Genomic DNA, 16,016 nt, shown 5'->3' on the forward strand with positions numbered 1-16,016 from the left:
TACCCAACTTCAAACTATACTACATGGATTCAGTAACCAATGGTACTGGGACCAAAACAGACATGTAGACCAATGGAATGGAATAGAGACCCTAGAAATAAAATAGTACACCTACTTCCATCTGTTCTTCGACGAAACAAAAACAAGCAATGGGGAAAGGACTCCCTATTCAATCAATGGTGCTGGGATAACTGGCTAGCCAGATACAGATGATTGAAATTGAACTCCTTCCTTACACCATATACAAAAATCAACTCAAGATGGATTAAAGACTTAAATGTAAAACCCAAAACTATAAAAGCCCTGGAAGACAACCTAGGCAATACCATTCTGGGCAAAGGAACTGGTAAAGATTTCATGACAAAGACACCAAGAGCAATCAAAACAAAAGCAAAAAATTACCAATTGGGAAACTTAAGAGCTTCTGCACATCAAAAGAAACCATCAACAGAGTAAACAGATAAACTACAGAATGGGAGAACTTTTTGCAAACTATGCATCTGACAAAGGTCTAATATCCAGCATCTATAAGGAACTTAAAAATGAACTTACAAGAAAAAAAAACCCATTAAAAAGTGGGCAAAGGACATGAACAGATACTTTTCAAAAGAAGACATACTTGCAACCAACAAGCATATGAAAAAGAGCTCAATATCACTTATCATTAGAGAAATGCAAACCAAAACCACAATGATACACCATCTCATGCCAGTCAAAATGGTTATTAAAAAGTCAAAAAATAACAGATGCTGGCAAAGTTGCAGAGAAAGGGGAATGCTTATACACTACTGGTGGAGTATAAATTAGTTCAATCATTATGGAAAGCAGTGTGGCAATTCCTCAAAGAGCTAAAAACAGAACTACCATTTGAACCAGCAATCCCATTACTGGGTATATACCCAAAAGAATATAAATCATTCTACCATAAAGACCCATGCACACATATGTTCACTGCAGCACTATTCACAACAGCAAAGAAAAGGAATCAAACTAAATGTCCATCAATGGTAGACTGAATAAAGAAAAAGTGGTACATATACACCATGGAATACTATGCAGCCATAAAAAAGAGTGAGATCACATCCTTTGCAGGAACATGGAAAGAGCTAGAGGCTATCATCCTTTACAAACTAACGCAGGAACAGAAAGTCTAATACCACATGTCCTCACTTACAAGGGGGATATAAATGATGAGGACACATGTACACAAAGAGAGGAACGACAGGCACTGGGGCCCACTTGAGGGTAGAGGGTGTGAGGAGAGAGAGGAACAGTAAAAATAACTATTGGGTACTAGGCTTAGTACCTGGGTGACAAAATAATCTGTACAACAAACCACGGTGACACAAGTTTACCTATGTAACAAACCTGCACATGTACCCGTGAACCTAAAATACAAGTTTAAAAAAAAAATTTCTCCAAGTATTCAAGTGTTTGAGAAACACAACTATATTCTCATTTCTATATTTTTACTTGAATATATTTTATTTCTGTGTGTAAATTTTTTCATATTAATATATGTATGAATAGGTATATCTGGCTATGAAATTACCTGTACATATCTTTGTGCCTTTATATTACTTATTGGGTAGGTTTGCATTTATGTATATGTCAAATGTCAAAACTATATATGTAAAAAAAACTTACAATTATTGAGATCTGCCTTTACTCCTGACACCAAAATAAAATCCAACAAAATCAAAGGTTTAAACAAAATTTTAAAATACAAGAAGAAAACATAGGAGAATATTCTTATAATCTTGGAGTAAGGAAGATCTAAGTAAGTCATAAAACGTAGTGATTATAAAGACTGAAAATTAGGCTGCATTAAAATTTAAGATATTTATATCAAAAAAAGAAATGTAAAGAAACTGCAAACTGGAAGCGTACTTAAAACTCACATCAGAAAAGGTCAATTTCCCCAATATGTCTAGAGCAGTGGTCCCCAACCATTTTGGCACCAGGATCTGGTTTTGTGGAAGATCATTTATCCACAGACGGAGTGGCGGAGAGGATGGTTATGAGATGACATCGTTCCACCTCAAATCATCAGGAATTAGATTCTCATAAGGAACACACAACCTAGATCCCTCGCATGCACAGTCCACAATAGGCTTCATGCTCCTACGAGAATCTAATGCTGCTGCTGATCTGATGGGGTGGAGCTCAGGCAGTGATGTTCGCCAGCCGCTCACCTCCTGCTGTGCAGTCAGGTTCCTAACAGGCCACGGAAGGGTACCAGTCCATGGCCTGGGGGTTGGGGACCCCTGGAGAGTGCCTATAAATCAATAAGATAAATGTGCAAAGGCCATGACAGACATTTCACATACAATGGATATAAATATGTGGCATTTACTTACAGAGTACCTTGGTCATTAAGAACACAGGCTCTGGAGCCAGAATGCCTACTAGGCTTGAATCCCAGCCCTGCTACTCACTATCTCCATAACCCTGGGCAAATAATTTTCCCGCTCTATGTCTCACATTTCATGTCTATTAAAAGAGAATAGAAACACTACCTACTTCATAGGGTCATTGAGTTAATTAAGTCAAAAATGTAAAGCACTGAGAATAATACCTGACACATAAGAAATAGTCAATAGATGATGTTGTATATTAAATAAAAATCCAAAAACAATGAAATACTATTCTCACTCAACATGAGTGAAAAGACTAAATGTTAGTTTCACTAGACAGGTAACAGTATGACAAACAGGCCTGCCCATAGACTTCCAGTGAAAATATAAATTAGGATAAACTTTTTGGAAGGCAATTGGCGGTATCTATCAAAATGTTAAAGGTATTTGAAACTTAATACAACAATTCAACTTCTAAACTTTGCTTATACAAAAAGACATATACATGTAATAGCAAAAGATTAGAAATGACCTAAATATCCATCAATCCCAAAGGAAAATAAATCGTTCTACCAAAAAGAAGCACACACTGCTATGTTCACTGCCGTGCTATTCACAATAGCAAAGATGTGGAAGGCAATCTAGGTGACCATCGGTGGTGGGCTGGACAAAGAAAACATGGTGTATATATACCATGGAATACTACGCAGCTATAAAAAATACTGAAATCCTATCCTTTGCAGCAACATGGATGCAGCTGGAGGCCATAATCCTAAGCAAATTAATGCAGGAACAGAAAACCAAATACTACATATTCTCACTAGTAAGTGGGAACTTAAATATTGGGTACAGATGGACATAAAGATAGGAACAGTAGACACTGTTGACTACTAGAGAGGGAAGGGAAATAGAGTGATAAACTACTTATTGGGTACTATGCTCACTTCCTGGGTGACGAGATCTGTACCCGAAATCTCAGCATCATGCAAAATACCCATGTAACAAACCCGCACATGTATTCCCTGAATCTAAAATAAAAAATGAAATTATAAAAAGGAGGTAACTGATCTAATAAATTAGATTGGGAACATTCATTCTATTTTATAGAATGAGATGCTGCCCAACTAAAAATTTTTACTAAAAAAATTTGGATTTGGAATACTTTGTGTTAAAATAGAATACTTTGGGCCAGGCGCAGTGGCTCACACCTGTAATCCTAGCACTTTGGGAGGCCAAGGCGGGTGGATCACTTGAGGTAAGGAGTTCGAAACCAGCCTAGCCAACATGGTGAAACCCAGTCTCTACCAAAAAAAAAAAAAAATTTTTTTTTAATTAGATGAGCATGGTGGCAGGTGCCTCTCATCCCAGCTATTTGAGAGACTGAGGCAGGAGAATCGCTTGAAACCAGGAGGTGGAGGTTGCAGTGAGCCGAGATCCCACCATTGCACTCCAGCCTGAGCAACAAGAATGAAACTCCATCTCAAAAAAATAAAATAAAAATAAATAAAATACTTGGTAGTCATTAAAAATAATATAATAGAGGTATCTGTGCTGATAAGAATAATCTCTAGGATTTATTATAGGAAAAAATCAAGGGGGTGTGTATATACATGTATTTATTTATTTATATCTATGTATATGTATGTATTTCCATTTACGTTTTTAAAAAGTGGTCCAGGTACAGTGGCTCATACCTGTAATCCCAGCACTTTGGAAGGCCAAGGCGGGTGGATTGCTTGACCCCAGGAGTTCAAGACCAACCTGGAGAACATGACAAAATCTAATCTCTACAAAAAAGAAAAAAAGCTAGGTGTAGTGGTTAAGGTGAAAGGATCACTTGGGTCTGGGCAAACGAGGCTGCAGTGAGCTGAAATCACACCACTGCACTCCAGCCTAGGTGACACAGTGAGACCCTGTCTCAAAAAAATAAATAAAATTAAAAATTAAAAATGTATATGCTTACATATGCATAGAGTATTTCCGGGATGAGGCTGAAAAGTACTAGGAAGAGGGATTGGGCGTGTCTAAGGTAGGAGAAATACTCTTTATTTCTACCGTATTTGAATTTTTTGCCACATGTAAAGTATTCCTTTCAATTAAAACACCTAATTATATTTAAAATCTCAATTGCTATGAGACTGTAGATATTAATACATGCAAATATACAAATAATCTGCATACACATTTACCTGAAAGACATAATATGCAATCATTTGAGAACTATTTTATCATATGTGTATGAAAACACAAAAACTTGGAAGAGTGCACTGTACTAAAGCAGTATGTACCCATACATACTTTTAATATGTTGTACACATGTATATGTTATTTGTAACCCTCCCACCTGAGGGAAAATAAATGACAGCCTCCATCGAGGGATAATTTCATAGGCTTCATAATTTAAATCTATGATTTTAATCTTCACTTAAATTTCAGAACCTGATAAAAATGTTTTTGGTTTCTTACATTTAGACAACCCCACTAAATTATTCTATACCTCCTCTTTAAATGCACTAATACTTCCTGATATCTGATTTTTACCCTAGGCAAATAGTCTAAACTATCAAATAATCATAAATGCCTCCTTTTAAAAAAAGGACAATTAAGAGTTAAGAGGCTGGCTCTTTCAAAAAATCCTTCTCAACTGAAGTTATGCTTGCCTAGTCACTGTAAATCAAAGAATAAAAATCGTTAATATTTGTGGATGTGCTACTATGTGTCAATGACTGTTTTAAGCTCTGTATGATGTGGATTACCTCATTTTAAACAATGCTATGAGGTATATCTCCATTCTACAGATAAAGAAACTGAGGTATACGGCGCCTACCTGGGGAACCAAAATTCAAATCTACAGACCAGTGACTCCGGAGCCACCTGAGAATATCTTCGACAATTCGAAAACTCCTCCACTTACAAGACAGTTTTGACATACCTGTGAACAGCCCCGCTTCTCAGAGTGATTTTTTCTGTGACCATTTGTAGTACATGATCCCACTGATTCAAGGCTTTTCTGGGGATAAGGAGGCGAGAAGCTGGGTTTATGAGGTCTCCATTTGCAATCAAGCTGGAAAACAGGAGGCAAACCTTCTGAAACAGTTATGCCTTGAAAACTACAACACAAATTCCAAACCAAAAGGAAACCACCAAGCCAATTTTAACTTGAAGTATAAAGGGTTTCAACTTACAAGATAGTGCAGGGCTCCTGAAGTGGTTTTCTAAAGCGAGCTGACACATTGATCCTGCTATGGATTACTGGTTTTACCTTTAAAAAGAAAAAAAACATAAATCACTAAGCTTGTATTAGCTTTTTTTTTTCTATGAGGAAAATCTACAGGTTTCTTGGGAACTGCCTGAGACTTGCTGTGCCTTTGTTAAAACCTTGCTTTTCTCGGCATTTATATAAACTCTGCGCTCACCCTTTAGCAATATTATAAGCCCTTAACAAAGCTCTCAAGAAAGAAAAATTTCCCTTAAGCCCTAGGCACACTGCTCATGATCTGTGCAAAAAAAAAAAAAAAAAAAAAAAACAACGAAATCATGGAGTATTACAAAAATATTAAGACAATTTTTAAACAATGCATTCTGAAAAACAACAATAAAATAATCCTATAAAATCTTGAGCTCTGAAGTGCTGTGCCTGCAGCCCAACATACTGTGTTCCATCATCTTTCCTTTCCCATTCCCATGCACCTGCTTTCTGATCCTTGGCCCCCACCAAGTGACTGACCCCACCTTTTTCTCTTAAGACTGACACAAGCAATTTTTCCCAGGTTTCACTTTCTCCCCTATAACCCACTGAATCAGGTACACTCACGCCAGCATTCTCAATTCCCGCAGCCCTTGCAACTGGGTGGATCTGATCACCTTCGCTTCTCTTTTTGCTTCCTGGGTCCCAGCTGCTGTTAGAACCACGGGGCCGCACGAGCAGCCCTCACCTGAGAACAGCTTTCGGCATCAAGCCATCAGCTGGACCTCAGTACGGCTTGCTCAGCCAGCCCTCCACTCCTCCCACGGTTCTTTTTCCATTTCCCACAGTGGACAGTCCAAATCCTCACCTCTCATCTCACCTCACCCCTAACCTAACCCCTAAAATCCCACTCCAGGCACACACACTCTCAGCAGGTCATTTCATTCCAAATGTCAAGAAATAGAAGCCAGTAGGAACGAAGCCCCTCAACCTTCCTTCCCTCCACAACTCACCTTATCTATATCCTCACCATTTTTCTCCTTTCTACCTGTCTCAGAAGAAGGAACCGTATGCCTTTATGAAGCTAACTCCACATCTTGATTTTGTCCCTGGCTGTCTCTGCTTGTTCCATTCATTTAAGACCCTCTATCTCCACCTGGTGTCTTTAACGTCCCCCTTGACCTTATGGCCCCTCTCAAGTACAGCTGCCATCTCTCTCTTCATTATTCCTATTCTGACTTCCTCCCACCCTATCCTCTCTTCAGGCTTCTGCCATCTGGTGTCCACCTTTAACCCTGGAAGATAAATCCCGACTTTCAAGCATGGCCTGCAAGAACTCCCAGGACCAAGAGCCGCTTACTTGATGCCCTCATCTCCTACCAACACTCCTTCCACGCAGACTCCTCGTCACGCACTGTAGTCGAACCAGCCTGCTCCCCTCCATTCCCAAAACATCCCCTGCATCCACGCCTTCCCTTTGCCCCTCTGGCTAAAATGCCCTCCTCATTTCTCCACCTGCTGGAATTCCATCTGCTCTTCAAGGCCCAGTTCAGGTATCACCAATCATTCCCTGCTCATTCTTCTTGCACTTTCTGTCTCAAACTGCTACAGCTGCTATAGTATTGATTCTTGCACTTTGAGTTTTAGGTGATTTTACCCCATGATTTGAAAGGAAAACTTACAAACAACACTAATTTATAAAAATAGGTAACAGTTGTGCTATATTTCATGGCAAGCACTGTACTAAGTAATTTATATGCATTATATATCTTTTAATCATGAAAACAATGTCCTGAAGTAGTATTGCTATAGTCCCAATTTACTAAAGAAACTGGAGCTTGATTAATTAATTAGCCTAAAAATCACACATAATAAGTGGTAGAGTTTTAGTGAACCTGTATCTATGAACCCCTAACTATTTGCTATGCACTTTGCTAGTTATCTTAAAATTCAAATAGTAGCCCTAGATCATTTATGGGACTCCATTCTTGGTAGAATTATGCCATCTCAGAGAGAAACAAGAATGAATAATTTTTCTGTGACTCTCCAGTGCCTAAAACAGTGCTTGGCAATGCCTATGAGTTGCACAATAAATGTTTGTTAAAATTTAATACTCTAGAGTACAATTTTTAAAATTTAATCACAGTAACATTTTTCATCTTAAGCACACAGGTTCTTAGCCCTACACTAACACCTAGCATCACACTAAGTGATGCTGACTTTTTAAAAAATGTTTAACAGGGCTGGGTGTGGTGGCTCATGCCTGTAATCCCAACACTTTGGAAGGCTGAGGTGGGTGGATCACCTGAGGTCAGGAGTTTGAGAAAGCCTGGCCAACATGGTGAAACCCCGTCTCTACTGAAAATACAAAAATTAGTTGAGTGTGGTGGTGTGCGCCTGTAGTCCCAGCTACTCGGGAGGCTGAAGCATGAGAATTGCTTGAAACCAGGAGGCGGAGGTTGCAGCGATCTGAGATCGCACTGTTGCACTCCAGCCTGGGCAACAAAGTCAGACTCTGTCTCAAAAGAAAAAATAAAATAAAATGTTTAGCAGTTAATGCATGCACCTGAATAAAATTCAAGTGTTTTTTTTTTTTTTTTTCCCTATTTATTTTTTTTTTTTTTCTTTTTTTTTTTTATTATACTTTAAGTTCTAGGGTACATGTGCATGACGTTTATATCATGTATAACTCCCCAATGCAATCCCTCCCTCCTCCCCCCTACCCATGATAGGCCCCAGTGTGTGATGTTCCCCTTCCCGAGTCCAAGTGATCTCATTGTTCAGTTCCCACCTATGAGTGAGAACATGCGGTGTTTGGTTTTCTCTTCTTGTGATAGTTTGCTAAGAATGATGGTTTCCAGCTGCATCCATGTCCCTACAAAGGACGCAAACTCATCCTTTTTGATGGCTGCATAGTATTCCATGGTGTATATGTGCCACATTTTCTTAATCCAGTCTGTCACAGATGGACATTTGGGTTGATTCCAAGTCTTTGCTATTGTGAATAGTGCCGCAATAAACAAACGTGTGCATGTGTCTTTGTAGTAGAGTAATTTATAATCCTTTGGGTATATACCCAGTAGTGGGATGGCTGGGTCATATGGTACATCTAGTTCTAGATCCTTGAGGAATCGCCATACTGTTTTCCATAATGGTTGAACTAGTTTACAATCCCACCAACAGTGTAAAAGTGTTCCTATTTCTCCACATCCTCTCCAACACCTGTTGTTTCCTGACTTCTTAATGATTGCCATTCTAACTGGTGTGAGATGGTATCTCATTGTGGTTTTGATTTGCATTTCTCTGATGGCCAGTGATGATGAGCATTTTTTCATGTGTCTGTTGGCTGTATGGATGTCTTCTTTTGAGAAATGTCTGTTCATATCCTTTCCCCACTTTTTGATGGGGTTGTTTGCTTTTTTCTTGTATATTTGTTTGAGTTCTTGGTAGATTCTGGATATTAGCCCTTTGTCAGATGAGTAGGTTGCAAAAATTTTTTCCCATTCTGTAGGTTGCCTGTTCACTCTGATGGTAGTTTCTTTGGCTGTGCAAAAGCTCTTTAGTTTAATTAGATCCCATGTGTCAATTTTTGCTTTTGCTGCCGTTGCTTTTGTGTTTTAGACATGAAGTCCTTGCCCATGCCTATGTCCTGAATGGTACTACCTAGATTTTCTTCTAGGGTTTTTATGGTATTAGGTCTAACATTTAAGTCTCTAATCCATCTTGAATTAACTTTCGTATAAGGGGTAAGGAAAGGATCCAGTTTCAGCTTTCTACTTATGGCTAGCCAATTTTCCCAGCACCATTTATTAAATAGGGAATCCTTTCCCCATTTCTTGTTTCTCTCAGATTTGTCAAAGATCAGATGGCTGTAGATGTGTGGTATTATTTCTGAGGACTCTGTTCTGTTCCATTGGTCTATATCTCTGTTGTGGTACCAGTACCATGCTGTTTTGGTTACTGTAGCCTTGTAGTATAGTTTGAAGTCAGGTAGCGTGACGCCTCCAGCTTTGTCCTTTTGACTTAGGATTGTCTTGGCAATGCGGGCTCTTTTTGGTTCCATATGAACTTTAAAGCGTTTTTTCCAATTCTGTGAAGAAAGTCATTGGTAGCTTGATGGGGATGGCATTGAATCTATAAATCACCTTGGGCAGTATGGCCATTTTCACGATATTGATTCTTCCTATCCATGAGCATGGTATGTTCTTCCATTTGTTTGTGTCCTCTTTGATTTCACTGAGCAGTGGTTTGTAGTTCTCCTTAAGAGGTCCTTTACATCCCTTGTAAGCTGGATTCCTAGGTATTTTATTCTCTTTGAAGCAATTGTGAATGGAAGTTGATTCCTGATTTGGCTCTCTGCTTGTCTGTTACTGGTGTATAAGAATGCTTGTGATTTTTGCACATTAATTTTGTATCCTGAGACTTTGCTGAAGTTGCTTATCAGCTTAAGCAGATTTTGGGCTGAGACAATGGGGTTTTCTAAATATACAATCATGTCATCTGCAAACAGGGACAATTTGACTTCTTCTTTTCCTAACTGGATACCCTTGATTTCTTTCTCTTGCCTGATTGCCCTAGCCAGAACTTCCAACACTATGTTGAATAGGAGTGGTGAGAGAGGGCATCCCTGTCTTGTGCCAGTTTTCAAAGGGAATTTTTCCAGTTTTTGCCCATTCAGTATGATATTAGCTGTGGGTTTGTCATAAATAGCTCTTATTATTTTGAGGTACGTTCCATCAATACCAAATTTATTGAGCGTTTTTAGCATAAAGTGCTGTTGAATTTTGTCAAAAGCCTTTTCTGCATCTATTGAGATAATCATGTGGTTCTTGTCTTTGGTTCTGTTTATATGCTGGATTACGTTTATTGATTTGCGAATGTTGAACCAGCCTTGCATCCCAGGGATGAAGCCCACTTGATCATGGTGGATAAGCTTTTTGATGTGCTGCTGAATCCGGTTTGCCAGTATTTTATTGAGGATTTTTGCATCGATGTTCATCAGGGATATTGGTCTAAAATTCTCTCTTTTTGTTGTGTCTCTGCCAGGCTTTGGTATCAGGATGATGTTGGCCTCATAAAAAGAGTTAGGGAGGATTCCCTCTTTTTCTATTGATTGAAATAGTTTCAGAAGGAATGGTACCAGCTCCACCTTGTACCTCTGGTAGAATTCAGCTGTGAATCCATCTGGTCCTGGACTTTTTTTGGTGGGTAGGCTATTAATTGTTGCCTCAATTTCAGAGCCTGCTATTGGTCTATTCAGGGATTCAACTTCTTCCTGGTTTAGTCTTGGGAGAGTGTAAGTGTCCAGGAAATTATCCATTTCTTCTAGATTTTCTAGTTGATTTGCGTAGAGGTGTTTATAGTATTCTCTGATGGTAGTTTGTATTTCTGTGGGGTCGGTGGTGATATCCCCTTTATCATTTTATTGCGTCTATTTGATTCCTCTCTCTTTTCTTCTTTATTAGTCTAGCTAGCGGTCTGTCAATTTTGTTGATCTTTTCAAAAAACCAACTCCTGGATTCATTGATTTTTTGGAGGGTTTTTTGTGTCTCTATCTCCTTCAGTTCTGCTCTGATCTTAGTTATTTCTTGCCTTCTGCTAGCTTTTGAATGTGTTTGCTCTTGCCTCTCTAGTTCTTTTAATTGTGATGTTAGAGTGTCAATTTTAGATCTCTCCTGCTTTCTCTTGTGGGCATTTAGTGCTATAAATTTCCCTCTACACACTGCTTTAAATGTGTCCCAGAGATTCTGGTATGTTGTATCTTTGTTCTCATTGGTTTCAAAGAACATCTTTATTTCTGCTTTCATTTCGTTATGTACCCAGTAGTCATTCAGGAGCAGGTTGTTCAGTTTCCATGTAGTTGAGCGGTTTGGATTGAGTTTCTTAGTCCTGAGTTCTAGTTTGATTGCACTGTGGTCTGAGAGACAGTTTGTTATAATTTCAGTTCTTGTACATTTGCTGAGGAGTGCTTTACTTCCAATTATGTGGTCAATTTTGGAATAAGTGCGATGTGGTGCTGAGAAGAATGTATATTCTGTTGATTTGGGGTGGAGAGTTCTATAGATGTCTATTAGGTCCGCTTGGTGCAGAGATGAGTTCAATTCCTGGATATCCTTGTTAACTTTCTGTCTCGTTGATCTGTCTAATGTTGACAGTGGAGTGTTGAAGTCTCCCATTATTATTGTATGGGAGTCTAAGTCTCTTTGTAGGTCTCTAAGGACTTGCTTTATGAATCTGGGTGCTCCCGTATGGGTGCATATATATTTAGGAGAGTTAGCTCTTCCTGTTGAATTGATCCCTTTACCATGATGTAATGGCCTTCTTTGTCTCTTTTGATCTTTGATGGTTTAAAGTCTGTTTTATCAGAGACTAGGATTGCAACCCCTGCTTTTTTTTGTTCTCCATTTGCTTGGTAGATCTTCCTCCATCCCTTTATTTTGAGCCTATGTATGTCTCTGCATGTGAGATGGGTCTCCTGAATACAGCAGACTGATGGGTCTTGACTCTTGATCCAGTTGCCAGTCTGTGTCTTTTAATTGGAGCATTTAGTCCATTTACATTTAAGGTTAATATTGTTATGTGTGAACTTGATCCTGTCATTATGATATTAACTGGTTATTTTGCTCGTAGTTGATGCAGTTTCTTCCTAGCCTCGATGGTCTTTACATTTTGGCTTGTTTTTGCAATGGCTGGTACCGCTTGTTCCTTTCCATGTTTAGGGCTTCCTTCAGGGTCTCTTGTAAGGCAGGCCTGGTGGTGACAAAATCTCTAAGCATTTGCTTATCTGTAAAGGATTTTATTTCTCCTTCACTGATGAAGCTTAGTTTGGCTGGATATGAAATTCTGGGTTGAAAATTCTTTTCTTTAAGAACGTTGAATATTGGCCCCCACTCTCTTCTGGCTTGTAGAGTTTCTGCCGAGAGGTCTGCTGTTAGTCTGATGGGCTTCCCTTTGTGGGTAACCCGACCTTTCTCTCTGGCTGCCCTTAAGATTTTTTCCTTCATTTCAACTTTGGTGAATCTGGCAATTATGTGTCTTGGAGTTGCTCTTCTGGAGGAGTATCTTTGTGGCGTTCTCTGTATTTCCTGAATTTGAATGTTGGCCTGCCCTACTAGGTTGGGGAAGTTCTCCTGGATGATATCCTGAAGAGTGTTTTCCAACTTGGTTCCATTTTCCCCCTCACTTTCAGGCACCCCAATCAGACGTAGATTTGGTCTTTTTACATAATCCCATACTTCTTGCAGGCTTTGTTCATTTCTTTTCTTCTTTTTTCTTTTGGTTTCTCTTCTCGCTTCATTTCATTCATTTGATCCTCAATCGCTGATACTCTTTCTTCCAGTTGATCGAGTCGGTTACTGAAGCTTGTGCATTTGTCACGTATTTCTCGTGTCATGGTTTTCATCTCTGTCATTTCGTTTATGATCTTCTCTGCATTAATTAATCTAGCTGTCAATTCTTCCACTTTTTTTCAAGATTTTTAGTTTCTTTGCGCTGGGTACGTAATTCCTCCTTTAGCTCTGAGAGGTTTGATGGAGTGAAGCCTTCTTCTCTCATCTCGTCAAAGTCATTCTCTGACCAGCTTTGATCCGTTGCTGGTGATGGGCTGCGCTCCTTTGCAGGGGGAGATGCGCTCTTATTTTTTGAATTTCCAGCTTTTCTTCCCTGCTTCTTCCCCATCTTTGTGGTTTTATCTGACTCTGGACTTTGATGATGGTGACGTACGGATGGGGTTTTGGTATAGGTGTCCTTCCTGTTTGATAGTTTTCCGTCTGACAGTCAGAAGGACTGTCTGTTGGTCTGTTGGAGATTGCTTGAGGTCCACTCCAGACCCTGTTTGCCTGGGTATCAGCAGCAGAGGTTGCCGAAGATAGAATATTGCTGAACAGCGAGTGTACCTGTCTGATTCTTTCTTTGGAAGTTCCTCTCAGGGGTGACGCCACCCTGTGAGGTGTGGGGTGTCAGACTGCCCCTAGTGGGGGATGTCTCCCAGCTAGGCTACTCAGGGGTCAGGGACCCACCTGAGCAGGCAGTCTGTCCGTTCTCGGATCTCAACCTCCGCGTTAGGAGATCCACGGCTCTCCCCAAAGCTGTCAGACAGAGTGGTTCGAGTCTGCACCGCCCCCGCTCTTTCCCCTAATGGGCTGCAGCTGTGCGCTGTCCACAGAGGTAGAGTCTACAGAGACAGGCAGGCTTCTTGAGCTGCTGTGAGCTCCACCCAGTTCGAGCTTCCCAGCGGCTTTGTTTACCTACTTAAGCCTCAGCAATGGCGGGCGCCCCTCCCCCAGCCTCGCTGCTGCCTTGCGGATAGATCGCCGCAGAGGGCTGTGTTAGCAGTGAGGGAGGCTCCGTGGGCGTGGGACCCTCCCGGCCAGGTGTGGGATATATTCTCCTGGTGTGCCTGTTTCCTTAAAGCGCAGTATTGGGGTGGGAGTTACCCGATTTTCCAGGTGTTGTGTGTCTCAGTTCCCCTGGCTAGGAAAACGGATTTCCTTCCCCCTTGCGCTTCCAGGTGAGGCGATGCCTCGCCCTGCTTCAGCTCACGCTGGTCAGGCTGCAGCAGCTGACCAGCACCGATTGTCCGGCACTCCCTAGCGAGATGACCCCAGTACCTCAGTTGAAAACGCAGAAATCACCGGTCTTCTGTGTCGCTCCCGCTGGGAGTTGGAGACTGGAGCTGCTCCTATTCGGCCATCTTGCTCCGCCCCCAATTCAAGTGTTAAAGGGGGTGTAGAGTAAAAAAGAAGTGTCCTTCCCACTCCTGTGCCCTAATCACCAAGCTGCAGAGTTAGAAATATTCCTTCAAAGATAGTCTATACATATACATGCATATTATCTTATGTAGATGGCATATACATATAATTTTTAAACGCAGTGATGTCCTGTTTTACCCACTCTTCAGCACCTTGCTTTTTTAATTTAATAATTTATCATGGAGATTGTTTTAAATTGGTACTTATGAGTGAGGGTTATATCATTTTTCCCCCCTTTTAGAGACAGGGTGTTGCTCTGTCACCCAGGCTAGAGTGCAGTGGTGCGATCAGAGCTCACCTCAAACTCCTGGACTCAAGCATTCCTCCTTAGTGCCTTACCTAGCAATGCACTAAGCACATACTGAGGATGCTCTGTTGTTATCTCTTCAATGCGTGACTCTCTAACCATACCCATTCTTGATGGTTTAAAATCTTGTTGGATTATTGAAATAAAGGTGACAGTTAATACGTTATATAAATAACTTTAAAAATCTTGTTGCGTTGTCTAAAACATGCTACTTTGCTTTAGAGCACAGATAGTTATAAACAATATATTGAAATTCATAAAATACATGATTGTTGAAATAATTCTGTAATTTGATTCAGAGTATGTAAATTATTACTTGAATTCAATCAAACCATCTGTTTTAAATAATAATGTTTTCCTCATTCAGCATGGCAAAAATGTTCCCCAAATGTTCATGATTAACCAGCTAAATTGAAAACTAATCTTAAAGTTGTATTTCCTGGAGTTACTATAATTAAAATAACTAAATTAGTGTTTTCAGATACACTGAAAATCTGAAAAACTACTCAAAGTAGTATACCTGAATTGTAAAAGAAACAAAAAGTAAGACAATTATATAAAGTGATTCATACTTTTAAAAACAACACGTTTTTATATAAAATGCATTTTTAGCAGGCATTTTAAGTAATAAACCACACACAAAAAAATTAAACCAAATCAACTGGGTATAAGAGGAACTTCTCCAGAGCCCTAATCATGGATAAAGGGTTGGTCAATTGGTGGTACTCTAGGGACATGATGGCTTTAGATGATGAGGAACATAATGATAAATTAGAATTTTTAAATCAATTTTCTTATTAGCCCATACACTTCCCCTTGCACTTTAAAAATAAATGCTACTTCAGGCCGGGCGCGGTGGCTTACACCTTTAGTCCCAGCACTTTGAGAGGCCAAGGCGGGTGGATCACCTGAGGTCAGGAGTTCGAAACCAGCCATGGCCAACACAGTGAAACCCCATCTCTACTAAAAATACAAAAATTAGGTGGGCATGGTGGTGCGCACCTGTAATTCCAGCTACTTGGAAGCTGAGGGATGAGAATCGCTTGAACCCAGAAGGCAGTGGTTGCAGTGAGCCAAGATTGCGCCACTGCACTTCAGCCTGAGTAACAAGAGCAAAACTCTATCTCAAAATAAAAGAAAGTAAAGAAAATAAATGTTAACTTGAAATATGAGGGTAATATTAAGTATCAACACTCCTAGTTTGAGGAGATAGACACCTAGAGATGGAGCATGAGGTATTCCCACTCAGACCCCCATGTACCCAAGGATGGAGTGAGCAGCGTGTAATCTGTGACTATGAAACCAATCAAATGATAAGTTATCATTGCAAAATTCAGTATTTCACTTTGTACTTTGACTTTGTCATTTGGTGAAGGAATCAACACCAAGCAAAAGCAGGACACACTGATGACTGA

General features: G+C 40.0%; 1 protein-coding gene across 1 annotated transcript in view; it reads right to left on the bottom strand.

The window, feature by feature from the left end:
- The window catches only part of DCDC2 (doublecortin domain containing 2), a 193,804-nt gene that overhangs the window by 122,838 nt on the left and 54,950 nt on the right, over window positions 1–16,016 (bottom strand). Inside the window, exons 4-5 of the mRNA XM_033216371.1 lie at window positions 5,543–5,619; window positions 5,290–5,421 (exon numbers count right to left, since the gene is read on the bottom strand). Coding sequence (XP_033072262.1) covers window positions 5,290–5,421; window positions 5,543–5,619 — 209 coding nt within the window. The remainder of the gene's footprint in view (window positions 1–5,289; window positions 5,422–5,542; window positions 5,620–16,016) is intronic.

This window comes from Trachypithecus francoisi, unplaced genomic scaffold (genome assembly GCF_009764315.1).
Source record: "Trachypithecus francoisi isolate TF-2019V2 unplaced genomic scaffold, Tfra_2.0 Lachesis_group10, whole genome shotgun sequence".
NCBI classification, from domain to species: domain Eukaryota; kingdom Metazoa; phylum Chordata; class Mammalia; order Primates; family Cercopithecidae; genus Trachypithecus; species Trachypithecus francoisi.